Here is a 27,944-nt window from a genome sequence, read left to right on the forward strand (position 1 = left end):
TAACCTGCCAGAGTCTTTTCCATTGAAGTTTTAATGTCACAAGATTTGTATTTAGGTCTGCTTTCCAGGGATTTTTAAAAAGCACTCTCACTCAATATGCATGGGAAATTCAATAACAACTGCTTTAGATATCCTTACAGTTTAGTATTACAAGAAAGTGTTGGAAGTTTTAGAAGAAAATTCTCCATGAATCTGTATATGTAAACTATATCTGCCAATAGCGCTTTTACTCGTATACAAACAGTAGAACTAAAGATCAGTTTGGCATAATACAGAAGCAGTTTTTTAAGACCAAAGTCTTTATAATGCTGCATTACGTTTAATTACCTTGTTTTCACAATCCCTTTTAACAAATAAAGATTCCTATATGTATTTCTGGTTACAGCTGCTTAAGGAAAAAGTAATTTTTTTTTAAATGTCATTAAAAAAATCCATCTCAGCTACAGAAACAAGGGATAACAACAATAGTAGCAGCAATGGAAAAGAATAGATTTTAAAAGACAAGGTCAAATTCTGCCATTGTGGCAGAATGGGATGGGATGGAGACAATAGAACTTTCTTCATAAAATATTCTGAATTGTTGAATTAACTTATTTTTACACAATTGGAGGAAATTAGATGTACATGTCAATTTTTGGTATAGGAAATAATACCTTAGAAGTTGTCTTCAGGAAATGTAACCCTAGACATTTCTGTAATATTTTTCAGATAAGGTGGCAAAGATCAAGAGAGAAATCAAAAAAGTTTGTACAACTACTTACTATGGGAAGCATTTGGTTATCCTCTCTTTATAACCTTTGGATTTCCGTTCGGTTAACGTCATGCTCAGTCTGAAATGGTCATTTAGAAAGCTCATTTTTATGATGTAAATTGCTCCCTTAATATCAAGTGTGGTGGATTATAATGTCCCCATTTTCCCAGTAGCATTTGACAATGTTATTGGAATTTGACAGACATGATATTCTTTCCTTGAAATAAAAAGCCCACATAGACATACCAACTTAATTTATTTAACCAGTAAAAATCTTCCCAAAACTTCTACGAACAAATATGCAGTTAAAAATAAAAGGAAACAAACCAGATTTAAGATTTAAATTTCCATACTCCATTCCAGAACAAACGTATGAAGTAATCCAACATGACTCTACACCAGTAGGAGACAAAAGCAAAAGAACTCATGGCACAGAGGAAGAAATTGTGCAGAACTGTGAATGTACGTAAAAACAATGAATCACAGCTAAGGCAAGGGCAGGAGTATGGAAAAGCCTATACTGCATGAATAGAATAGATGAATGTAATGAGAAAGTAGCTGTAGGATACTAATAAGGAGGTGGTAGAGGATTTCAAATACATTCTGAAAAAAGCAGGGTCTTATGATTAAAAAAAAGCAAATACTGCAGAAGTCACTAACAGAAGACCGAGAACTAAAATCTTTGATAGATGTGGGTTGCCTTGTAGGGAAAGAAAACAAAAGTAATTTGGTTCCTAGAAAGGAAACAATCTAGAGATGATTCTAGAACATTATTAGGACATTTTAAAATAAGAAAGTAATAGAAGAGTGTTGTGGTTTAACCTCAGTCGGCAACTGAGCACCACACAGCCGCTCGCTCACTCCCCCCCCCGCCCCCGGTGGGATGGGGGAGAGAATTGGAAGAGCACAAGTGAGAAAAACTCGTGGGTTGAGATAAAAACAGTTTAATAATTGAAATAAAATAATAATAACAATAATAATGTAGTAGTAGTAATAATAATAATAACAATGATACACAAAGTAAGTGATGCACAGTGCAATTGCTCACCACCCGCCGACCGATGCCCAGCCAGTCCCTGAGCAGTGGCCCCCCCGGCCAGCTTTCCCCGAGGTTATATACTGAGCATGACGTCACATGGTACGGAATATCCCTTTGGGCAGTTGGGGTCAGCTGTCCTGGCTGTGCCCCCTCCCAGCTTCTTGTGCACCTCCAGCCTTCTCAGTCGGTAGAGCATGGGAAGCTGAAAAGTCCTTGACTAGTGTAAGCACTACTTAGCAACAACTAAAACATCGGTGTGTTATCAACATTGTTCTCACCCTAAATCCAAAACACTGTACCAGCTACTAAGAAGGAAATTAACTCTATCCCTGCCGAAACCAGGACAAAGAGCCATACTATTTTTTGACATGAGTCCTCACCTAGTCATTATCTAGAAAACTGCAGTTTGTGTGTCCAAGTATTGGAAAATGTCGTGAGAGCAGTAGATGTGTTAATAATGTCGAGGAACGAGTTTACAAAGGAAGGCTCCAAATGTCCTGAAGGGGAAAAAAAAAAGAAGTGCCAAGTTCTTTGAAACCCAGCTGTAACTCTGTCAGTGAGGCTGGTCCTGGCTTTCTATGATCCTGCCTCCACCAAAATAAGACATTCAAGCCCACCAGACATTTGTATCCCCCATACCGAAGTGCACTGAGCTGGCCAGGAGCACAGGCATTTGGTAAAGAATTTGTCAATACTTACTACATGTTAACCGCTAATTTTATAATTAAATTGTTTATCAAACCTTAGATCATGGTGGGGGTTTTGTTAGTTAAGACTGGAGCAGGGAAGTAAGGCCCCTAGAAATAAACAACCATAGGAATCTACTGATGATCATGTTGCCAAAGGGAAATAAGGCCTCAGACTGGCTGAACAAGTTCCACATGAGCTTTTTACACGTCCTACCTAATGATCCATTCAGTAGCGCCAGGGCTTGGCTCTCAGCTGGAAGAGCGGGTGTTCAGATCTGAAATTCCCTGCGCTCCAGCCAGCGGTCAGCCAAGAGCACATCCACGCACTGGCACGAGGAGGCGGACAAGCTCATCCACCGTGCCCTGGGAGCAGGCTCCAGAAAGGGACTCCCATTTGTGAAATACTGAATACAACTTCTAGAAATGCTCCCAAAATGTCAGTAATAATTACGAAATTGCCGCAGGTATGCATCCTTAGATATGGACATACCTGCTTGCGCATGACCCAGGACAGAGATACACACTGTGGTATGTATCTGCTTTATTGGGAATACGTATTCACATGTGGAGGTGAGCTGTATAGTCATTTTATTACGAAGGAAAGCATTTGGCTCTTTACAATTGGATTTCTTTGGATGTCTTCCAAATTCTGAGAGAAGTATGCTCATTCTGTTTATCTGTTTTGACCCAACCTGAGTAACAAAATTTCTTTCAGACTGCTGCTTATAAACGCAGCCACACATGCAGCCATACAAATATTTATATCAAGAGCAAAGTCCTTTGAATGAAATAGGAAGAGGTCTATAATCTTAATAATGCAGCAAAGATCAGCGCAACATATAAGGTAAATCAAGGTCTCTACACCAAAGAGCTCTTCATCAAGATCTCTTCCATAAGAAATCTCTAATCCTTACGGTTTATAGAAAGAACTGCCTGTAAAATAACTGAGTGGTCACACTTCAGTTATCTTTGCGAACAGTTGTGCTGGAGGCTCTCAGAAGTACATGGCCATACTGAATCTTTTCTAGGCTGGTCTGAGTTAGCTACAAATTAAGTTGGTCACGCCGGCACTGTAGCCGTGGCAGTGTGAGAAAAGAATACCTAACTAGTGTGCTGGCCTCCATGTGACTTATGTGAGTATAGTGAGTATATCTATTTTTATAGATGTTTTCTGTATTTTATAGATATTACTGCAGTGCTGGCTATGTAGACAGAGGCCACCCCTAATGCAAAGGACCTAACATCTATTCAGTAGATGGAAACTCTCCTGTAGTAATAGTATCACTCAGCAGCCCCAGGGCTGCAATCTGGAACGATTATCTTAAAGAAGGATTCACCAGAGCCTGGGGAAAGCATCCAGCGTCTTCTCTCTGCTGCAGCAGCCAAAAAGAATTATTTTTACACAGGGGAACACCCTTTTCCTCTCTGGTGTTGCTTTGTGATTAGTAGATTGTCTGTAGGTTACTAGATCTCTGAAAATATTTCCATAATTTTCATACAAGCTGAAGAAGAGATAAAAAGGAAATGATTAAAAAGATGTAGGGAGGTTTTTGGCAAATAGATGAGAGAGCAGCAAAATAAACAGACTGCAGCACGACGTGTATTTCTGACGTTCTTGACAGGCATTTTTACGTTATGCATCCTGCAGTCAGAATGAGATACTCAGGAAAAGACTTCTCCTGAGGGTGCAGCTGAATCCACTCTCCACTGCAAGAGCTCTGGATCAAACAACACTGCCTAAACAATTCCTTTGCTTCTACACATCTATGCCTTTATTTCTAAACCAAAATTCCTATTAACGGACATGAAGATCGCCGTAAATTCTCATCAGAAGTGCAACATCGCTTAAGTGTCTTCATCCGCTGACCGTGACCTGAGGCTGTGCTAATTGTTAAGATGGTAGCAGGGGTGGTCAGCATGGGGTTTTTCAACGTAAACAACCGTCAAGTAAAATCTCCATCACAGTTTCTGTATTTCCTACGCTTGGCAGAAAAAAAAGGTATCATGAGTGGACTGCGTTACATACCATGCAGGGAAAATTCACAGGTGCTGCCTGAATAGATAATAATTCCATTACCTAATAAATAATATTTATTATGTAAGGGAATGACAGACAGATTCAGTTTAACGCGCAGAGTAAGGTTTATTTCCCAGGCCAGCCACATACTTCTTGTGTGAGCTGGAAAAGTTATTTAATCTGTCCTGACTCATGCTCAGTTGTGAGTATGAAGGGTATGGGAGCTGCTGATAAGATTTTGTGAATATCATGTATCTGTCTGTTACACTGCTAGCTCTAAGACAGCAATAAATTAATTCAAGCAATGGACAGCAGTTCTTTCTCAGAAAAGACGTTAACAGGTTCAGCTGATTCAATTACCAGTACTCAAAAGGGCAATGCAAAAAAAACCCCAAACAACCCAAACCACTGCTTTGAGAATCTGTTTGGACAAGATTCAAGCAGGAGAAATTGTAAAAACAGCTTTGCTGGCTGGTTTCACAGGAGTCATGGAAGCACCTAAGCCTCTGGTTGCGAGATTTGTGTGTAGGCCCTGAAGTGATCGTACTGTAACTCAATAGGGAATCATTGCTGAGTATCTAGTACATGTCATGGGTCTGACATTTTGGGCATTGCTACTTAACATTTTTGTCAGTGACCTTAAAGATAATGTGACATAATTACTGATAGTTTGCTAATGACACAGACAATGATTCACTGACAGACAGCAGCTGGGATTAACCCTTTAGTTGACTAAAGAAAATAAAATGTGTATTAACATGCAAGTATACAAACAAAATGTGTACAAATACATGCTCACACCTATGCAAACAGGAACACGGGCTAAATTCACAAGAAGGGGAATTCGTGCTGCAAAAGAAAGTATTTTTCAATTTGCTGGTAGATCTAACTTCCTCATACAGCCACGTCCTAAAGGAACAAGGGCTTCCCTTCTATTCCATAAAAAAAAACCCAAACAGGTACTAGAGGGAGGTTATTATCTCTGATTTTAACCCGTTTGTGGCCACAACAGAAATACTCTCTTGCCCAATTTCTTGTGTCCATAATTTAAGAAAGAGCTTTTGAGGTGTTCACATGTATATAGGGCTTCTTTGTGCTTACACAGACCAATACAATGCATAGGTTTTTATAAAGACCTACAGGAAGTATTTGGTAGTAATCCATCCATTCTTCTAATTTAAAATTTAACTTTGCCTGTTGATACCAGTATCTATGTTCAATCCACTATGAGGCAAAATTCTCTCCGTCAAGTCTTAACTCTGCAGTGGAAAAAAACACCAGAGACGCCTGCAAACACCTTTACGTGACTGCACAATTGATGATATTTTGTATCCTGAAGTTTGCTTAGTACTGTTACTATGCATAGATTCATATCAGTCACAAAAGTATACAGGAGTGTTAGTAAAGCGAACTCGGGAGGAAAAGCCATGATTCTTCCCATCGGCGTGAAACCAATTCATTGCCCCAGTGAAATCTGAGAGTTTTGCCCCTGTATAACGTGGCGACAGAACCCTCTTCTCATGTTCAGAGTCTGCATCTGCATACATCTGTCAGAATGGACTATAACTAGGAGTAAACACCTGAAATTAATCCAGCCGAGTGCCATCCCATGTTTAATTGAATCCAAAGGACTGATGCGCATCACTTGGAATGAGCATGAACACTGGTTCCAAGAGGTAATTTAAATAGGTCTCATGAGCATTTTTGTTGGTAATTAGGGCCATAAAGCTACAGGGAATGATTTCAATCACCCACTGCCCATCACAAAGTGACATATAATTTAATAACAAAGCAAACAACAACAACATAATTGCAGCACAATACAAAGTTTGCTTAACAGCTAACCAGCATTTTTAACTCGTTAGTCAAAAACATGCCCTCAGAGATGTCCACATACATCACTCCACTTTCTGACACAAAAGCGACTTGAATTGAAACTGAGGCATTTAAAACATACCAGAAGACAGGCAAGCACTTTCACTCAAGGTTAGGAATACATGCAATAGTACCTATTGCAATGAAATGCAACTGCAGTAAGTCACATTCACAATCAAATCAGTGTCACTTAAAAGGATCCTGGCTAGTTTAAATACCTTAACTGCTCTGATCTTCTGCATTTACAAAAGGCGTACATCAAAACAGTGAGAAAGATTATCTTGTGTTTAAGAGATGTGCATGTATAGTTCCTCATTCTGGTATTCAGCAGATCTGAGAGAGTTTTCAATTCTGCAGCCACTTGTATGATTCATTTCCAAACCCATGAGCAATCTTGCTGTATTTGGCTGGCAATGCTGAGCAGACTGAGTGTCAAAGCTGGTAGCTGAAAAGATACGTATGATAAATGTAAATGATAAAAAGTGAAGCATGCAAATAGAACAAATTTTAAACTAAGTCACTGAGATTTAAGTTTCAAACACCGAAGAGCCTTCAGAGAAGATACACAGGAGACTGCACTTGATCTGAAAAAAAAACCCCAACCCTTTCAATTAGTAGAAATGTTGCTTATTAAAGTAATTTTATACCAAATTTCCTAAGATCCTGACAGCAGGTCTCACCAAATTCACAAGTGCTCCATTTGGTTCAAAGTGTCACAACGCATAAACAGAAAATGTGATACTAAAAAGTTATAATTATCTCAATTTTAGTAGGAGACGAAGTTCCCCAGAATACATTGTTACAGTATTCTAAGATCACTTTTGCATTCCAGTACCGTGAGTTGGGTACTATTGGAATTGTATGTCCAATTTTGTCTGACATAGTTAAAGAAGGGTGCTGTTAATCTGCAGAGAGGACAGTGGATGACTGAAAGCTAAACACCGGGCTTCGTAATAGACAACTGAAAAGCTGCGGTAAAATTTTTCTTCATGCATCTCAGCAGATTGATAAATCTAAGATTCTATAATGTAGTAAGAAGAGAAAATTATTTTAAGAATCAAGAATGTTAATATTTTTTGCTTATGAGAGAAGTAGCATATGGTCCTTTTTTTCCTGATCCACAAAACAGAGCACGGAGCAAACTGAGATTAGTGAAAAGGGTGCAACGTCAGCCAGAAACAGCTTTAAAAAAAATTTTGTATGTTACACTTAATAGAGGTGGCAGGGTTGCTATCAAGCTGTTACAAATACGGAAAGCCTGTAGCGTGCTCCCAGTTCTATGCCACTACACACCTGGAATAAGAAAAGACGGATAATCAGCAGGTACAAGCTAATATGATAAAAATAATTAACATAATGAAATAATCTGCTTTTTTTTCAAGAAACCATCATTTTACACAAACAATATAAATTACAACACAAACAATACATAAAATATTTGTTCCTAAGAGGTGTAATAGTAATATTCCGAAATATTTACTGCTACTGCTCTTAAATATTTTTACAATTTCTTACACAATCCTTAACAAAAAAATCATACAGCAAGAAGTTGTCAGTTTTACTCAAATGCAGTAGTCAACTACTCCCTCAGTACTTTTACTTCAGAAGTTGGCCTTACTCTGTGAGGAAGGGTGGACAAATTTACTGCTATGGCTGTGATGAAAGAAAACATTATCTATCTTTCATATAAGTTAACTTATCAGGCATTCACAATGTAAGAGTAGCCCCCTGTCCAAACTGAACGTTTACAGTAGTCTTGTTTGGTTAAACAAAACAGTAAGATTTGCAGGAAATTAGTACGCACATACAATCTAATACATACTAATTTGCTTGTTTAAATGTGATTAATCTCAATTCTTCTTGTCTCACCATTGTTAACAGGGAAATATGGCCATATGACAGTTTTCCTCATCTTCCTCATTTTGATTACAGGGATAATAATGACAGTGGGATGCTTTAACTCAAGATGTCACATTCAGACAAATTCTACCCAAAATACTTGCTCCCTTTTTGTAAGAAAGGCAGCGTTATAGAACAGTTTACTGGCCCTCATTCCACAAGAAATTTCAATCGTTTTAGTTTAGGCAGACAAGTAGACTCAGGGAATACCAATATGCCCACAGCTCACCATGTACAGTAAATGGGTGGAAACATCCAAACAACAAAAAGGAAGTAGATCATTAAAGCTTACCTAAGAAATACCTATGCATAGTCAATAATTAATTGACTCATTCTCCTAGCAAATCATCCATGTACGAAGGTATTTGGACTGGTCTGTGAATTGCCATCGGGACTGAAGCCCAGAATGGAAGCACTTAGACAGGAAAATCCTTAGGAAAACGCATATTGGTTAAGCATGTAAATCGTTCTACTGAAGACAACAGTCTTGTTTGTTTGGGTTTTTTAAGTAAGCATATAAAAATCAAAGCTTTTGAGAATACACAGACCAATGCATTTTGAAAGCGTAACAACATTACAGAATCATGGGTTTGATTTTACTGAACACACGGGTGAAATCCTAATTCCTTGTCTGAAGGCACATGAAGTTTGACCACCTAATTCAATTGTGCCAGTATTACAAGCAGTTTTAAAAACTCACATCCATTTATCCAGTTCTGTCAAGTTAACAGCCAGTAATTTGAAAATGATGTAAAAATAAAGATCTTACAATAATAAATTACTTAGAAAGCAATCATGCACTTTTTGCCTCATAAAGCACACCTAAAGATTTATGTCTACAGGTACAGTGTACAATGCTGTGCCAGTGGGAGCCTGTTTACTGTATGATTTGCAATGTATCTCACAGTAAATGAACCCCAACATACAAGTAGGGATGCTCAAATTTATGAGAAGTTCTTTTCCTTTTTTTATTGCAAGACACACACAAAAAAAAGATAAAAGAAATCTTAGAACACTCTCTGAGTAAGACTGAAGACTTTCAGGAAAGTCTGAAGAAAAGCCATTATTTAAAATAAGATTATTTTAAATAGTAAGGCAGTAAAAATTTATTCTCCTTTCTGATTCTTCATAATTATGTTTTCAAGATTCCCAAGTTTAAAAACTACAGGCTGTAGAAACTCAAGAAGGTTTTCCAACTCCCTGGGTATATGGAAGGGCAACAGAACCACGCTGCGTTACAGGTAGGCAGCCACCGCAGCACAGGATTTACAGCAACCAGAATATGGTGAAATAATTATTGCAACAGAGACAAAAACCTTCGTGAAATGCTAACTGACGATGAATGGTGTCCTCCAGAAGGAAGCTCCCAGGCAGCGTTCAGGCTACCTGGGAGGGAAGCCTTTGCCGGGGCCGCAGTTACGCGGGGAGCGTTACTACAAGCAACAGATAGCGGTTGAAGATGCTCGCTCTTCGGTTGCCCGCTTTTGAAATGGGTTAAAAACAGCTCGTTGAAAAGCTTTTGGATTTCAGAGGGACACTGCTGAGCAGCTGCTGGTGACAAGAAAGGTACCCGAGACCCCACTGCCACCCTGTCCCCTCTTTTTGTCCTGCCTGTGTTTATCTTAAACTTCTCACCGAAGGATTCAGTCTGGCTTCTCCTGGAGAAAACCACGGAAAGCTGCGTACACACACCCCCACACCCACACGGGTCACGAAGGGCACAAACCTTCACTCCTGTAGGAGAAAGCAAAGAACGTCACGATTCACAAGGAAAACATAAGTCTGCCTCGCATTTTGTTTTTTTAAACCGCCTTCAGCGCCGACCTCCCCCGGAGAACCGGACTCGGCGAGGGGGGCTCCTCCCGCCGCTCGGCGCGGGTGGTGGTTGCTGAGGACCACCTGCAGGTGACCTGAGGCGAGGCCAAGGCTCTTCACCACCCCCCTCCCGAGCTACTCTTCGCCAACGCCGCAGTTCGTTCCCTCCCCGCCGGCAGCTCGCCGGCGGTGGCGGCCCCCCTCGGCCCGGGCCCCAGCGCCGCCTCCTGCCCCTTCATGCCGGCCGCCCTCCCCCGCCCCAGCCCGGCGCGGTTCCAGCGACACAGCGGGGAAGGGGCACCGTTCCCAGCTCCGGCCCAACGCGGGCGCGGGAGGCTGGGCCCGGGTGCCGCCCCCCGGCGGGCCGCCGCTCTCCCCGCCCCCGGGCCGTGTGTGCGGAAGCGGCCTGACGCGCGGCGCTGGCGGCGCCCGGGATTGTGGGAGCGGGGGGGCAGCGGCGGCGGTGCGGGGGAGGGGAAGGGGCCGGGGCCGGGGCTGACGGGTTCCGGTGTCGGGCGCGGACGTGTCGGCCGGGGCCGCGGAGCGAGAGGCGCTGCCCCTGCCCGCTCGGAACAGCGCCCGGCCCGGGGCCGGCCCGGCGGCGCCATGTCCGGGACCAGCAGCCCCGAAGCCGTGAAGAAGCTGCTGGAAAACATGCAGGGAGACCTGCGGGGCCTGAGCCTGGAGTGCCGGAAAAAATTCCCCCCCGTCAAGGAGGTGAGGGGCGGGCTGAGCTGAGACAGGCCGGGCCGGGCGGCGGGCGCCGCTCCGGAGGGGCCTCCCTCGCCGCGGGGCCCGGCCGGAGCGGAGGCTGCCGGCGTGCCCGTGCCCCCGCGCCCTCGGGTTGAGGGGATGCCGGTCCCGGTGAGGTCCTGCCTTCATGGCCGCGGGTTGCCGAGCGCTGTCTGTGCCGCGACGTGGCTTTGCCTGTCGTGTTTGCTTGTGGGTTGTTGTTTTTAATGAGTTGCCGAGGCAGGGGACGTGGGCCGGGCTAGTTCACCTCAGGGAGCGGGGTTAGGGAGATGGATCATCTGTTGACAGGGGCAAAATGGGGGCAGCCCCGCTTCACCCCCAGCGTCCTCCCGGGGGAGAAAGACAAAGTTTGGCTTGGCTGCCTCGGTATCTCCTCACGAAACTCGCCCGGAGCGGGCTCGGTGCGGAGGGTTTGGGCGCAGCGGCGGGCAGGCACCTAGCGAGTGCCTGGCGGCCGGCGCTTCGGTAGCGGCTGGCCGGTGGGCGAGGAGGGGCAGCGCCGCCGGTGAGGGCCGTGCTCTGCCCCCGCCGGGGCACGGCCGCCCCTCCGGCTGCGGTGGGGGCGCGGGGCCTCGCAAATCTGTTTCAGGTCTGTGTCTTACCCGTGTAACGAAACCGCACGCTTTCTGAAGCCCGGCTCCCGAGTCGGCGTACGTTGTTTCTCGCTATTGCACAGCTGTGTCTGCCGGTATTAACTGTGTGGATCGCTGGTGATCGCTAGCGTGCTCTGTGATTTTTGGGGTTATGTGGCTTTCCAATGGTATGGTTACAACCGAGGAAGCTTGGGAGACAGAGAAGTTTAGGTTACTTTTTTCTCCCTTTTAAAAAATTCCATTACTAAATTTATGTCAGTAGGATTGCATGTTTTATTTTTCAAACCTCAGTTTACTGCGTGCAGCTTGAAACTTCAGTAATCTTGACGAGCGGGTTTACTTTAATTGAAGGGAAATTCTTTCTAATTTAAAGTGTACGTTTTAACTGTGTGTTTCTCTAGTGTGTTTACACAGTTTAACTTTTTCCCTATCAGTAGTTTATCACTTGCCATTTTAAAACATACTTTCTCTACGCAATAGTGGGAGGAAAAATACTAATCTATTAACTCAGATTAAGCTGCAGAACCAGAAGGGTGCCTGGAAAAATATGGTAAAGACTCTGTCAATTTGGAAGAAAGGAATTACGTGTGTAATGTGACTTTAGTTCCAATTAAGTGATAGCATGTTTAATGTTCTATGAAGTATTATACGCTTTAACAGATGAATTGAAGCTAGTGTCTATGCTTGTTTTGAAAGGCGTGAAGCGTCATGCTGTAGCAGAGCATGTTATGTATGATTATAGGTTGCAGAGGAATGGCAGTGTGTTTGAGAAATTGTGTGTGGTCACAGAAAAACAAGAGAAAGTTGCGATCAGTTCTGAGAAATTGTGTGTGGTCACATGTAAATGAGAAAAAGTTGTGGTGAGTGGAAAAGAAATCCATGTGTGTGTTTTGGAGGGAGGCGGGGGTGCTGCTTCCACTTTCTCCCGTGTATTACGGTGTGACTCTGAGTAAGCTGTTTGGTCTCTGAACAAGTTTCCCCATTGTGTTAATGTTTGCTTTCTTCAAGATCTACGAAGGAGATGGGCAGTGTAATTCTTGAGCTAGCATTTTTAGTAATGCTTCATTATATTTGCCATGCTGAAGGTTAGAGTAACCACTGTGCAGTTCTTGATATTTGTTCAGCATGTTTATAATATTCTTGTGTAAGTATAACTTTTGCGTTGTTCCCTTTTACATCTCGACAGCAATTTACATAGCTTACTTTATTAAAAACACGTAACAAAGTTTTTCACAGTTGTCTGGAGTTTGGGTAGATTTATGGAATGGTACTGGAAGGTGTCTATAAAGAGGTGGGACTCTTTCTGCTATGAGTTGTGGGCTCTTACAGAGAGGTCTGAGGTGAGAGCAGTCCTATAGTAGGATGTATGATACAGTTGCAGGAAACGATCTTACTTCCTCAGTTCTGGAAGCCATTTTTTTGGTTCTAGTTTTAAAGGAAAGGGGAGACCTTTTCTATCAAATCTCAACTGCTAAACAGGTATTTTAATCCTGATCATGATTAGATTTGGCTAGAGTGATCAGTGGAATGGCATGTTCTTCTTACTGATTTGTAACAGCACCAGCTTTTTAAACCATGCTTAAACACAGGCTTTTTAAAACAAATTCCTACTACTTATAATCTCACTTTTTTACTTGCAGTGTAACTAGACTATTCTCATCACTACCACATGCAATGTAATTTGAGTTTATCTTGCAGCTGATATGCATGCTTCCATGTCACTTAAACTTATCGTACTGTGATAAAGCTATTGAAAAACTCCTAGTCCAAAATTAATAGTTGTGAGCTGTATTGTAGTTGTTAGATTTTATAGGTACTTTACGAAGGTAAACTGCTTCTAATCATCTTTTCAATTTCTGATGTAATCCAAAATTTTGCTCACAGCTATTTGTTATCATCAGCCATTTCTAAAACAATTTGTCTATTCTGTTTTTTTGATTTTTATATTAATACTGTTAAAATCTGCAAAATTAATTTAGCTGATAGGTTTGCTGCTGATAAAAGTAGTAGCGTAGTTCTCAATTCTACTTGTTGCTCAAATGATTAATTTGAGTGAATCCTTTTTTAATCAATACTGTAAGGAGTTAGAAAGTGGTATGATCAGAAAAATAGTCCGTTTTAATTAAATAGGGTTTTAGTTATCACTTCTTAAAGATCTTTCTAGTGCATATGTTATTACAAACTAATGCCATGTCTATTAGGTACAGAGAGACCAAAACAATATTAAATGATTCTTTGAACAGGCAGGTAGATGGCAGCTGAAGAGCTTTATCAGATTTTTCTTTTGGGGGGGGGGGGGTGTGTGCAGCAGAAAAGGGGACAGCCAGCTGTGGGATCCCACAGACTGTGGGATTTAGACCTTATCGTCAGTTAGGAGCTGGAAGCAAGGTCTTAAACCCTTATTGGAAATGGAACTTGAACTCTTCACTGTTTTAAGCACTTTCATCTCATATTTTTCTATTACATATGAGTCTGTAAAGTTTTCTTGGTGGGTCACATTTATGTGGAAATCATGTAGTTGTAAGTTCAGTCACTTACAACAGTGGATTCTGAGGTTTTTGCTGACTCTTTGATAATCTGTTAAGAAACATTGAAATTACTGAGTTTCTCCCGATGTTAAACTTATGACGCAAATATGTGGCAAACTTCTTTCCCTCAGTTAGAAAGAGCTTTTAACTAAGAAATAACAGAATGTATTGTTGGCCCCAAAGCAATCCATACCTCATCTTTGCTCCGTGTGACAAATAATACCCGAGTAGGATTTTCCTAGGTGGTGCCACTTAATATATTGAGAATGGGAGCTGCAGAAAGACTCTGTGGGTTTGAATTTGTGTTGCTGACGATGTTTGGGGATTAACTAATGTGCTAGACTTATTTTTCTTAAGGGTGTGGGGAGTACCAGGTACTATTAGACTTCAGACCCATGTCTGTTTGTTGCTAGGTGGTTTTGACTGTTTCTGTTTGGTAGGTGGATAAATCCTGCGTGATACTTCCTCAGATCAGCACCGACTACAGAAGTATACTAAGCAGGAAAGCTATATACTATGACCAAACAGTGATTTGGTAGTTATGTCTGTGATATGCCAAAACTGTTTATGTTGGCAGATGTACAAATAGTGACATTGCTGAAAAATGTATTCTTATTTTCACAATGTATTTCCATTTCCCAGTTATAAAAAATAGACACTAACCAGGGATGTGTGATAGATGCTCTCAGGGCAAGCATAAATTAGACAGTATCTTTTGGAGCTTGAAATTACAGAGGATGAAGCAGTCTTTGGTACCGGCATAAATCGTGCTCATGTTATCTTAAGGAATCTGATGTTTCTCCTAGAAAACAATACCTCTTGGCCATTATACCCTTCTTTTTAATACAATGGGCCCTAAGCTTTGCTCTATATTGGAGCATTGGAAGGCGTAACTTCTAACTCTGGACTGAATTGTGTCGCACACATAAAGCTTTATAGACTATCTTAACCTGCTAGCGACTGGAGTTTCAGTACCCTGTGCTGGGTGTGTGGGAAGCTGACAGTGCTCTCTTTAGTGAACTGGAGTAAGAATTGTGTCTTAACACAAAATTGGAAATAGTTTAGTGTGCTAAATAGGTTACCTGCTATTTCTTATTGCTGAATGAAAATACTGTTCTGTAAGCTGCATCTGATTCGGTTAGATAATTTCACTGCGTAAGAAACCTTAGAAATACAAGGGGAAAATACTTATATTTAGCAGAAATAATTGGGTTAAAAGGGAAAATAAGCATACCCAAAAAGTTGTTCTCAGCCTGAGTTCCAGTCAGCTATAACTCCTTGTTGTTTACACAGATCCAGTCCAACAGTCTCAGCTTTCTAGTAGGCTTGTAGTCTCTATGTTGACTCAGTTTTTTTTTCTTGACTTTTAAATAGCAGTAAAAGCAAAATGAGCTTAAAAAAACCACAGGAAAAAACTTAACTTTTATGCAACTTCCTGTACAGTTAAAGGCGCACTTGTGCTGGTAGGAGAGGGAAGGGAGAGGGCGGGTGGGCAGGGACTGCATCCTCCCATGGCAGCATCAGCTTGGCCTGGCTTAGACCCGATGTGGGACGGGGTGTGCCCTCCACTTAGCAGCAGTGTAATGGATTGCAGGTGTCTGTATGTTTTAGGATGTTTGCTGCTGCAGTAATTTGGAATAGTAAGGCTGGAAAAGAAATAGTGTTCAACTTCCCTCAACCTGGAAGAGCAGCACAGTTTTAGCTTTGAATACTTTGGTCAGTCAAAGTGCTCTCTTGAGACTCCTGAAAGATAGCTTTTGATAGCCTCTCTGTACTGTTTCTTTTCCAGGCCTTTGTTTGAAACAGCAGCATTGCTTTTGTTTATTTATTGAGTTGTGTATGCCTTTGGCATACAGACATATTTTTGAAAGTGTATTGTAAATTAATTTGCTGTATCTAGGAAAAATAATAGAATACAATTTTGCAATCTTATTTTCCTTCTTTTATAAGTAACGCTACTTGCCTGCAAGTAGCCTTACAAAATTTTTTGGGTAAAAGTTAAAGAATCCAGATTGAGTGACTTCTGGATAAAGCAAACTAAATTATTTAATTACAGTAGAAGTGGTGTGGGCTAGCAGAGCCAAGAGGTAGGATTTGCCCTTTCTGAGGGGCTGTCTGTTGTGTTCTGTGAAAACAGGTTTTATTCACACATTTCTTCCTTTGGAGTCCACTCCTGTCTGCACTGAGTGACATACGTGACAGTTTTAGCCTTCGGGTTAAATCATTCTCATTTTGGAATGATATGCTGATCCTGAACACATCTTAGAGCTAATGCCAAAAAATTAGCTGGGAAGCTTGTCCTTTTAGGGAACCTCTCTGATGTCATTGGGTAGCTGTATGAAACTAAATATGAGGATGTATTGCAAAATTTAAACATGTTAAAAAGATACAGGTCAGTTAATTAGGTTTGTAATGTCGAAGTGATCGTTAGGATTCCTAATGCAACTGGAAGGAACAGTTAAAAAAATTTATGTGTGAATATTAGCTGTTTGTTCTGTAACAGTAACAATATTTCAGAAAATCTGTTGAACGTAGTGCAGTTTGCAAATCGGGAGAAGGCTAAACAACATGCTGAAATGCCTTGTGATTTGGGCATTTGAGTCACTTGATGTATTACTAGCATTGAATGGTTTCCGAGCTCTGTGTTCATGCTGCTTTTGCAGTAAAAAGATGAGCCAAATGGACCTGGCAAAGAACAAACCTTTGTACGTAGACCATTTTCTGTAGGCGTAACCAAGTTTTGGGGTTTTCTGCTTTATTTTTTGATTAAAATTAATTAAATAATTCCGATACTATAGCCTACAGAGCACTTAACCTACACAGAACTTTCCAGGTTGGTTAATTTTCAGGTCTTCACAGCATTAGTTCAGAAGGATGCAAATACTGTAGAGTTTCTCGTTTTCTATAATGGGTATTCACTTAACTAATAATTTGAAGGTTCTTTTGAAACGTAGAAACTATGCTCTGTAAAATGCATATTGTCATAATTAGGCAGCTTGCACTCAAGCGTGTGTTTTGTGCATGTGACTGGAGATTATTCTGTAGGATTCTTTAGTTGCCAGCCCATAGCTGAGCTGGGAACTTGAAACAGCTGATCCCTAATATTTCCTACAGTTCCTTTTATAATCCTGTTCTTTACCAATTGCCGTGTCTGCTAGCTTCATGTTTGGAATCCATTAATTTTGCAGTGGTTTTTATTCAATATTGATCTGTGTACAGTAGTATTTTTTCAAAATTATATTTTCAAAAGTGTACTGTTATGTTTCTAGGGGACTGTCATCTATTCAAATGTGTTCTAAGCTTCAAGATTTATTATAAATCCTAAATTTCATATCATCATTTCAGTCTTTGACAAGAAATGTCATGTGTTCAAAAATGATTCACATGCATATAGACCCAATTTCTCTATCGTGCAATACCTTGCAATTTAATGAATGAAAAAAATGAATAAAATTTTCTGTATCTCAGTCTATCTGTAAACTTTTCAAGTTAGACTTCAGTGCAGCATTAAGGTGCCTAACTTTGGGTGTCTAAGCTCCCTTCATTGATTGGGCAGGTTTGGTTTGTTATGGAAATACTGTCAATAGAGCCGAATAGCTATTCAGAGGATCTTGTAGCCAGGGGATTGATTCAGTCTGTCACCTACTTGTTAGGTATCTTTGCCACTTGAGATACATTAATGTTTCTTCCTTGGCTTCCAGCAGCTGGTCCCAGAAGAGCATGGGGTCTTCTGCTGTCTGCATGTAGTTGTCTTGGATACAGACATCTAAGCTTAGACCTCTGTATTGAGCCCCTACTAGTGGGTCAGCTGAATTAGCTTAAGGAGAGGCTTTAATAATTAAGGAGCATTCAGTAGAGACTAAATCTCCATTGTAGTGGGAGTCTAAGTATTTAAATTTGTGCATCTTAATCTCTGGTTGAATCCCCATCTGCCTCCTATGGCTTCCTGAAGATTATACAGGAAACCTGTAGCAGAAGTTGGAAATTCTTGGTGGCTCCAGGTCTCAGCTAGTGCCCAGACTGTTGACTGTTGTTTCTTTTTACCACACTGCTGTCTCTGACTGGGTGACTCTGAATACAGTATTTGTGGCAAAGCCGCAGGACTTTCCTGGTCCCATCTGTTCTGATCAACAGGCTGAAGGTGGAATTAGTTTGAACTTCAAGTATAAATGTCCTAAAGCTCTGAAACAGGGTGTTGGGTTTTTTTTTAACGTAGAATGATGATTGTTGTGACAAAAGTTTGTCATGAAAATTCAAGTGCTCTATTTCAGTGATTTATATTCAGTTGTGTTGTACTTGACGGATCACTCAGAAATCCGTCAATGGTAGACATGGGCTCTCTCAAGATATCTATACGCTACATATATATATAAATATTATATATTAATATATATAAAGTACAATATATATATAATTTATATATAATATAATACAAAATACAGGGTACATTCTGATTCTATCTGACTGTGGAAGAGAGAAGTATAACTTAAGAATTTGTTGCTAATTGGCTGTGTTCCTTCCGTATCAAGTCTTGGTTAGCTTTTTTTCTTTATGTCTACATCAGTGCTGTTCAGTAATGAGTTGTTTTATGTTATTCATTCTGATTTGTTCTGTTGATTTATATGTGATGGTTTTTCCAGCTGAGGTGTAATATTTTGATTGTCAAATGAAAACTCCTGATATTAAATATTTGTATTTCATTATGTTTACCTCCACATTCACATCAAGTGAGGTACCTCCAGAGGCAACAGCTCTGAAGCAATTCAGATAACACTGGCACCTCTCCTGGCATTATTGATGATTAACCTTCAGGACTCTGAATTGGCTGCTGATACTGCAAACTGACAATTTCAGAAGATTAATGGACTAGAGGGTCAACTCCTGTCAAGTGAAAGAACACTTTTAATATGAGGGCAACGAATATAGTTGCACTAAAGCTGGAAATTATCAAGGTTGTGTGTTTTTAAAAAACCAAAACCTGCAATATCATAAATCTTGAATTGGTGGAGAAGGTGTATAAATAGAATCAGCTAATGCTTTTATTTTTTCTCAAAACATTGAAGCTCTGGTAATTGAGAATGGCACCGTCCTTGAGTGGAGTCACGTCTAGCAGGAATTAGAGTTTGGTATCTTCAACTGTTGTTGTGCCTGTTGTTGGGATCAGAAATGTACACTATTTATTTCTTTCATTGAGCACAAATAGATCATGATGTAGAATAAACCAGAGCAATTTTGCTTCTGTCTCAGGTAAAGTGTGAACAGCTGAAGAAACTACTTTGTATATGAATAGAGACTGATGGTCTGTTTGTGATTTCTTGTCTTTATATGCTAAATAAAGGTAATACAAACAAAACCAGCAAACATATTAATTTCTTGATTAAAAAAAAAAGTTAATGAGGCTGTTCAACAATTCACGTAAATCACACATTCCAAACTTAAAAAATTGGAAAACTGTAGCTGGTTTTATATTGGAGGTTTTGTGATAGTGAAAGTGGTTTACCAAAATACAATTTTCAATTTATATGAAAATTAGTACTATTTTACCATGATTGCTAAGGTTCTGTGGAAGAAAAATGACAGTGAGAAACTTGCACAGGAATTGTAGAATATGAAGTGATTTGAAAGGAGCATTATTGCTTTCAGTATTTCCTGCTTTCTTTCTGTACTTGTACATATATCCACGATGGAGCACACATCTGAACAGCAATTGCAAACTGCTTCGTGTTCATTTCAGCCTCCCTTTAGGAAGCTGTGGACGTTAACAAGCCCTCCCCTTAGTTTTGTTTTCTCCAGGCTGAACAAGTGCAGCTCTCACAGCATCTCCTTATCTATTTTTCTCCATCCCCTGGCTGTCTTGGTAGACCTCCGATGAACTTGGTCCATCATGTCAATGTCTTTCTTGCACTGGGGAGGCTAAAACTCGTCATATTACTCCAGCAGCAGTCCCACAAGAGCCAAAGAGAGGGAAGGACTCCCTTCCCTTGACCTGCTGCCTATGTTCTTGCTAATACAGCCCAGCATGCAGTTAGCCACCTTTGTTGCAGGGGCTCGCTGCTGGCTCTTGGTTCCATTTTGTTGTCCACCAGGACTCTGGGTCATTTGCTGCAAAGCCAGCCCACAGCCTGTACTGGTGCATGGGGCTGGACTTTGCATTGGTCTTTGTTGAACTTCATGTGGTTCGTACCAGTCCATTTCTCAGTCTATCTGGGTTCCTCTGAACGCACATATATACCCTGCCCCCCGAATGCTGAACAGTACCCTGAATTTTATATTTGTCTGCAGACTCTATGCTTTTATGCAGGCTGTTAATAAAGATGTTAAATGGTATTAGCCCCAGTATCCATCCCTGAGGAGCACCAATAGTAACTGCTTACCAGCTGGACTTTATACCATTTGTAATGACCCTTTCAGCCAATCTTCCACCCACTTTACTGTCTACTTGTCCATATGTTATCAATTTGACTATAAGGATATAATCGGAGATGGCATCAAAGGCTTTGCTGTAGTCAACATATAAAGTATGTAGTACGCTTCCCTTACCCACACAGCCCACCATCTCATTGTAGAAAGCAGTTGGGTTGGTGAGGCTCATGCTAAATTCATGTTGGCTCTTCCTAGTCATCTCCTTGTCCTTCATGTGCCTAGAAGTGGCTTCCAGGAGGTTTTGTTCCATAACCTTCCCAGGGAGCAATGTGAAACTGACTGGCCTATAGTGGCCTGAATGCTCTTCCATGCCCTCCCTTGAGATGTGTGTGGCGCTTACCTCTCCCCAGTCACCGTGACCCTGATAGAGGGTGGCCTTTCAATGACATTGGCCCTTAGGTGCATGGGCTTGTATGCGTCCAGTTGACTTAGGGTCTAGAGCACAAGTCTTATGAGGAATGGCTGAGGGAACTGGGATTGTTTAGCCTGGAGACAAGGAGGCTCAGGGGAGACCTTATCACTCTCTACAACTACCTGAAAGGAGGTTGTAGCGAGGTGGGTGTCGGTCTCTTCTCCCAAGTAACAAGCAATAGGACGAGAGGAAATGGCCTCAAGTTGCACCAGGGGAGGTTTAGATTGGATATTAGGAAACATTTCTTCACCAAAAGGGTTGTCAAGCATTGGACCAGGCTGCCTAGGGAAGTGGTTGAGTCACCATCCCTGGAGGTATTTAAAAGACATGTAGATGTGGTGCTTAGGGACATGGTTTAGTGGTGGACTTGGCAGTGCTAGGTTAACGGTTGGACTTGAGATCTTAAAAGTCTTTTCCAACCTGAACGATTCTATGATTCTATGACTTAAGTACCTGGTTCATGTACTCCCTGTCTGTATCTGCCTTTATGGCAGGTGGTGCTCCATTCCCAGAGACTGCTGGTAGGCTTTGCTCCAAGCCAGTAGAATGTGAGCAAGCTCTAATCCAAATACATTAAATCGTTCAATATAATAAATCCCTGTGAGTGCACAGTGCTGTCAGATCAGAACTGGCATTTCACCAGTTTAAATCACAGGTAGAATGAGCATATATAAAAGAGAAAGGTCTGAGTAGGGATTGCACTCCTGGGGAGGAAGATAAAAATACAGAAGGCAAGTACAGTGCTTTTTCACACAAATGTGGTGTACTCGAGTGCTTTCATGAGGTTGATTTAGTGTGGAGCTTTTTGTGAGTGTGTCCTTTTCAAAGAATAGTTTAGCAGTACAGTAATGGTCCAGAATGTGCTTTTGCAAAGCAAGCCAGAATAACAATGAAGTGAAACTGTACTTTACACATGAGGATCTCTTATCTAAACTATTGGATATAGGGTTAGTGTTCCAGTTGGAAGGGCGGGTAATGATGAATAGAAAAAAAATGGCTCTATTTCATGTAATAGATGTGGAAGTGACCATAAATGACATATATTACTCTCATCCCATCTTAGTAAAAGGTTGGCAAACAATGTAATGTAAATACCAACACAGACCATCATTCCTGAAAGCATTCTTGAATGCTTTTCTTTTTAGAAGAGAGAAATCAAAAGCTTGTGGAGTAAGAGCTGCAAACCTTACAGCAATTTTGTATCTCTGGAGATAGCAATTTGCTCTGAGCATACAATTGAAACACAAATGGTCATTCAAAGCATTGGTGGAAATTCTTTATTTTATTACTTTTTTGTAACAATACTATCACATTTAGAAGTTCATACAAAAATATATTTAAAGTTAGATCAAGCCTTAGTAGAACTTAGCACATGCCTGCTTGTTACATTAAATATCTTTATGTGTGTGTAAAATTTTTGGTTTAAAAAAAAAAAAGATGCTGACTTCTGTTCCTAATTGTGAGATACCAGTTTCTTTGAAGATCAGCAAGTTGATCTTTTTTAAAACCTTTTAAAAACTCCATTTTTGAAACTTTTAAAAATTGCTTATACAGTAGAGGCGGTGGGTGTTCTTTTCACTTTCTGAAAAGGGTCACTGGTAAGAGATTAGAATTTTGTGTCATCTTTCCCTTATGAAAAGTTAACTGTCTTGGGTTTTTTTGATGAAAGAAGGGTAGCTCTTTCACATTTACCCCAGAGTAAGGGCAAGTCCATAGGGATTATTGTGGAGCAACTGACGTGCTGTTGGATCACATCCCAGCTGACCCTCTGGTATGTTGCTTGCCCATCCATATGCGTTGCCACATTGCAATAGGGCTTCCATGATGCCTTTGCCTGTGAGAAGCAAACCACTAAATACTTATACAGTTACATGGTCAAGCATATGCCATGCCATTATTCCTTGTGGCCATTCTTGGGCTGCCAGGTAACGTTATTGTCATCACAGAGTTAGCTTTAGTGGTATCTTTTGGTAACGTAGACTGATCTACTGCAGTAGAGCTTTCACAGTGTCCCTGAAAGACAGTTTTGAGGAACCAGTGCCTTTCAGGTGCACTCACTGCTCTGCTGCTGAAATGAGTGGCTTGCCTTTACATCGTCCTGATTACTATGCTAGTAGAATTGCATACCCCAATTATCCTAATACTTCCATATGCTATTTGTGAGTTATAGATCTTTATAGTCTGTGTGCACATATTTTATGTGGAGAAATTTAGCTCTGGGACTTAAATGTTACCTGGTTGTTGGAAAATGTTGATTCTGCTTGAGGGTGGGTTAAGTCTTTGCTTGCTGAGTGCCTGAGGAAAAATTACCTGTCTCTGTTACCTGGTTGGTGATTTTGGCCCTACACAAGGGTTAAAATTTCCAAAAAGTTGGAAGATGCGCACAGCATGTCTAATGACAGGAAGGCTGAAGTTCTTCCTTGTTTGAACAGAGGACTGAGAAATCCCTGAGGAGGGGAATAGTTTTGGATCTGAGAAACTCTTAAAGCTGGGTTTGAAAGTCTCTACAAATTTCCACATCCCGGTCACTCTTGTGCAGAGAGCCTCTGTCTATATGGTAGCTTTAGGGTGAGGTTCTCAGGAAGCTGTGAATGTTGTTCTCAGACTGTACCTTGGGAGAAGAACTTCGAGGCCAGGAGGCAGATATTAGGCCTAGGCTTCTTTTCAGTTTACTTGCAACGGCACTATGTGCGTTTTGATTTTTTCGTACATAAATTCTCCATTTGCCTTACTTTGATTTCTGTGAAGGGTGATTTCCATGTAATCAGCAAATACTTGGTAAGTTCCAAGGAAGCAGAAAGATAATGGGGCAAGTGCTTGAGCCCAGAGGGTCCTGTTGAATTTTGCTGTGAGATTATTGACTGTTTGATTAAAAGCAAATCGAAGTATCCAGAAGAGATTGACTTGAATATGTGCTATCACTGAAAGTCAATTTCTGTTCTTCATCAGTATTTCCCCTCTCCAAACTGAGTGCTGTAGTTGCTTTAGGAGAAACATGAACCAAACCCCAATAATGGCAAGCGTGTGTTTGAGACATTTTATTTCAGTTCATTTCACAGTTATTAAAGTAGCAGAATAGGAAATCTAATTGACTGAAGGTTTTGGGTACACTTGAGCTTTGTTATGTTACAGGAATTATGTGTATTTATTTCTTTTTAAAATTTAAAGAGAGAACTTGCTCATTAGACTACTATTAACTGTGGTGCTAAGGGAAACTGATAACGTTACTTTTAAAAGTGGTGACTGCTTTAAAAACATGGTGCCTTATATTTGTGTGAGAGTAAATTGTATTTGTACCAATAAACGCACAGTATGATGCTGACCATCTCCTTGATTAGTGTTTTTATAAGGTCCTTTTCTAATGGGGCAGTGTCCTGGAGCGTGCTGTAGTAATTTCAAATTGATGTAAATTAATATCTCTTTTAACTTGCCAAGTTCAATTGATGCAATCCAAATACATTTTTATATTGATGTAAATGGAATAGCCAGATAACTGTTTATAGTCTCAATTTTTCTACTGGTTATTTGTGATCAGCTGAGGTAATTGTTTGTAAATGTTAATATGTGGTCTTTGTTACATATATAGTGGAGTATTGGGGTTGTTTTTTTGGTAGGATATGTGCAGTGTAATTACTTTTTAATTGTAAACATTTTGAATTAGGATTCTAAATAGAAACCAAAGCATAATGCAGATAGTTTTTCTCCATGAGATATAGGAAGTTCTATGACTATCTGTTATATTCAGAGTGGTAGTAAAAAGTCTAATAGCTGTTGTTTTGTTTTACCTTAGTTTTTAAAAATATATGCTCTTTTATATAAAGCTAGCATGGAAACAACTAACTGGGAGACATGCTGGAAGTAATTTTTTCCTTCTTCATGCAGAGTGCACGGTGTTTGCGAATGTCGTGTGTGGGCAGGCTTAATATTTCTTTGATTCAGAGTGAGTTTGTCACTCCTGGCAAGAAAGAAATCGATTGCCAGTAGATGTGATGAGGTTTAGTTTGAAGATAATTGAAGTTGGACTGTGACAAATCCTTCATATTAATTAATAGGAACAATTTGTTGTGACAAGACCCTCCCCTAATTAGCTGACAATTTATAACTGAGGAAGAATGGGGATTGACTTACAACTTAGACACTTTGACACATTAAGTTAATGTAATTAAAATAAATGAGAACTGCATTTGGCACTCCTCATTTTAATTATGTGAAAGATATATTTGCGTGTTGCTTTGTGCTCATTTGAGCATGTTGTTTGTTAGTTCAGGCACTGTGGATATTATTCTGTCTATATTTTATAGTAGAAACACTGTGTTCAGCAAAGCTTAAATAATTCCCCAGAATTTCACGAACCTCTTCAATGATGGTAAGGTAGTGTTTAGTCTTTCTATGTTTGTGTTGAGAAATGAAAAAAAAAAAAAAAAAAAGTTGAAAATTTCAGTTCCGCATTTCTAATTTAGCTATTTTGAGAAATATGTTTATCAAATTTTAATTAAAATATTTGATTTTGAATTTGTACAGTCATCTTAACCTGACTTTCTGGGAAATCTTGTTGGAGTAGTGCTTTGATGGAGGGGGAATATTACTACTTGGTAGAACTTCATGTACTTTCATATTTCTGCTGCCACAGCTTGTCTGCTTCTCTAATCTGTTTTATATAGTGACGGCACACTCCTTAAATAGTAATATCAGAGGAAAAATGGAAGTGTTTAGTGTGGGAAGTACACAGAAATATGAAGCTAAACTAAAAGGGGAAATGTACTTTGAAATTTGGCACAATAGTATTTTCCAGTAACATGTCCTATCATTTGGGAAAATCTGTTGCATTTATTTTGGTGCACGGTGTATTGAATGTGATTTCTTTAATTGTTTCCAGAGGCTTATAATGTATTAATGGAACTAAAAAATGGAAAGGAGCCACTTGCAATTTATTTTCCGGTTTTTACACAAAACTTGTCAGAAATTGTAATTTTGAAATGCAGAGCCTCAATGTTAGATCTTCAGTTTGGCTTGATTTCATTAGAGAACATGACTTTAGTGATTTATGCTGGGAGGCGTTTATGGACAGTTGAAGAGAGGATTGCTGTTCCCCCGCAGCAGTAGGTGATCTCCTCGGTGGGCGGCTCAGCTCTGCAGCACCTAGTTGGCGTCCAGCCAGTCTGTGCACACACATCCCTCAACCGGCACGTCTGCAGCCCTGGGTCCTACTGAAGGGGTGCACGAGGGAGAGGAGGATGCTGTTGGTCTGTCAGGTCATGCTTACTGGGAAAGGGGAGGAACTGTTGGCGTGGATTGTGTGGCGTGTCGGGAAGAACGGAGAGTATCGTTAGGAAGGCTTCTTCATGGTACTGCCCTGGGATAATCTGTATAGGGCATTCAGGATACAAAATCCATGGAGAAACGGGTTTCATTCTCATACTCGTTAGTGAAATTGTTAGCTTTCAAACAGAAAATACTGCTACCCAACTGGAAGAACAGTAATAATATTCAAGTGTCGTGTACCGCATCCAGTTTATTAACTGGATTTCATTGCTTAAGTGTTAAGTATTAAGAATTGATATAATTACTGATGTTCTCAGTTTCTTCAGCATTTCAACCCGATGCATGTGACAGATTATATATCATGGTAATTGTTTCACAGCTTGAAACCGTACAGAGACTATGTAACAGTTTTTTTGTTTACTAGTGATTTTTCTTTGCATTCATAGGACTCGAAAGTAATACAATGAGAATAGTGTTTTCTAAAAATTCTGAACCACACAATATACCCCTTCCTATGGAATTCTGGAAATGAATTCCAGAAGCTAGAGAGATTTCAATTCTGCATTAGCTCTGCTTACTGAAAACACTACAAAAACATTTTTGCTTTGAGACTATACATTTTTATTTATCTTCAGTATTCTTATTTCTTTCGAGATATTGATGTATGAAATAGCATCTAAACTACTTATTTTCTTCTCTTCCAGGCTGCTGAATCAGGAATAATAAAAGTGAAAACAATAGCTGCACGGAACACTGATATTTTGGCAGGTAATTATTTGCAACGGAGTGGGAAAAATAAACTTGAGTTACAGATCAAAATGTTTAAAAGATGTCTTGGATATGTGTAATAATCCTACATGTCTTTTAGTGTGTGCTATATTAGTGATGCTTTACTTTTGGGCACCTAGCAAAAAATCCAGGAGCATGAGAATTTTTTAATACTACTTCTGCTTCATGTTAGTGCTACACTGATGCTGAGGGAGGTCTCCATTTTCAGTTGTGGCTCTACAAAAGTAATCATCCACTTAAAAAAATAGCATGGAATGCTTAGACTCCAAATTCTAAATGTTTTATTCACTGTCTATGTTCACCATAGCTGTTGTTGAGTGCTCTGTGTGGAGTTCTGCAGTATGAGCCTCATCTGTGTGTTTAGTATGAGAGTCTAGCCTTTGGAGACTTGTGCCTGGCAGGCAAGAATCCATCTTAATCTGAGGCAAGGTCATCCAATTTAAGATGTACCATTGCCTTGAGGGACAGGAGCTATCTTGTGAGTTGCAGCTTTGTAAGTGCTTAAACAGTATCACTGACTTTCTTCAGCTTTATTAAATAGCATGTAAACTGATGGCTTCTTGCCAATTGCTGCTGAAGCCTTTGGCCAGAGTTGAATGTCCCTGTATTAATACTTGAGTGTCTACCCCAGCTGTCTTCAAAATCCTTAAAATGCTAAATTATTTGAAAGGTCCAAATGAAATAGATGTAAAACTATTTCTTGTTTTGAGGTATGTAAATCAGATATTGGTAAGGAGGCACTTGCTAGAATTATTTGAAGTAGCAGTCCCACCCCTCAATATTTCACTTTAATGCCTCTTTTTTATTTGTTTATTTTCTTTGTTTTTACTGCTGTCATGAATGCTGACATAAGTGGGAAAACTATGCCAGGTAATGTCAGCTATATGAAAATACACAAACAAAAGAGATTTCTCTAGTTAGCCATTTGGGAAGCCATCAACATTCTTTGGCATATTACTGTGTAAAGGACTTTATAGTTTAGAAAGCTAGTTTGTAATCATGCAAAACTCTTTGTTTTTTAGTCTTCATTTCAAAGTGAAGAGATGTGAAAGATCATTGATTTTGGCCATGGATAGGCAGTCTTTACTTTTATCTTTTT

At 40.1% G+C, this 27,944-nt stretch overlaps 1 protein-coding gene and 1 long non-coding RNA gene across 5 annotated transcripts in view; one reads left to right on the forward strand and one right to left on the reverse strand.

The window, feature by feature from the left end:
- Window positions 1-3,987: 3,987 nt before the first annotated feature.
- On the reverse strand, window positions 3,988-10,417 carry LOC143157240 (uncharacterized). Of its 2 annotated transcripts, XR_012994749.1 has the most exons (3): window positions 9,997-10,417; window positions 6,590-6,816; window positions 3,988-4,456 (listed from the first exon to the last, which is right to left on the reverse strand). It is a non-coding gene; the product is annotated as an uncharacterized LOC143157240 (long non-coding RNA). The 2 variants fall into 2 exon arrangements; XR_012994748.1 differs by lacking the exon at window positions 3,988-4,456 and having other exon boundaries at window positions 6,258-6,816.
- A 193-nt stretch (window positions 10,418-10,610) lies between these two features.
- Window positions 10,611-27,944, forward strand: part of MON2 (MON2 regulator of endosome-to-Golgi trafficking) — an 81,697-nt gene continuing 64,363 nt past the window's right edge. For all 3 annotated transcript variants that reach the window (XM_076332032.1, XM_076332042.1, XM_076332052.1), the window contains exons 1-2: window positions 10,611-10,802; window positions 26,761-26,824. In XM_076332032.1, coding sequence (XP_076188147.1) covers window positions 10,692-10,802; window positions 26,761-26,824 — 175 coding nt within the window. In that variant the 5' untranslated portion in view covers window positions 10,611-10,691. The remainder of the gene's footprint in view (window positions 10,803-26,760; window positions 26,825-27,944) is intronic.

Source organism: Aptenodytes patagonicus, chromosome 1 (assembly GCF_965638725.1).
Source record: "Aptenodytes patagonicus chromosome 1, bAptPat1.pri.cur, whole genome shotgun sequence".
In the NCBI taxonomy this organism is placed as follows: Eukaryota; Metazoa; Chordata; class Aves; order Sphenisciformes; family Spheniscidae; genus Aptenodytes; species Aptenodytes patagonicus.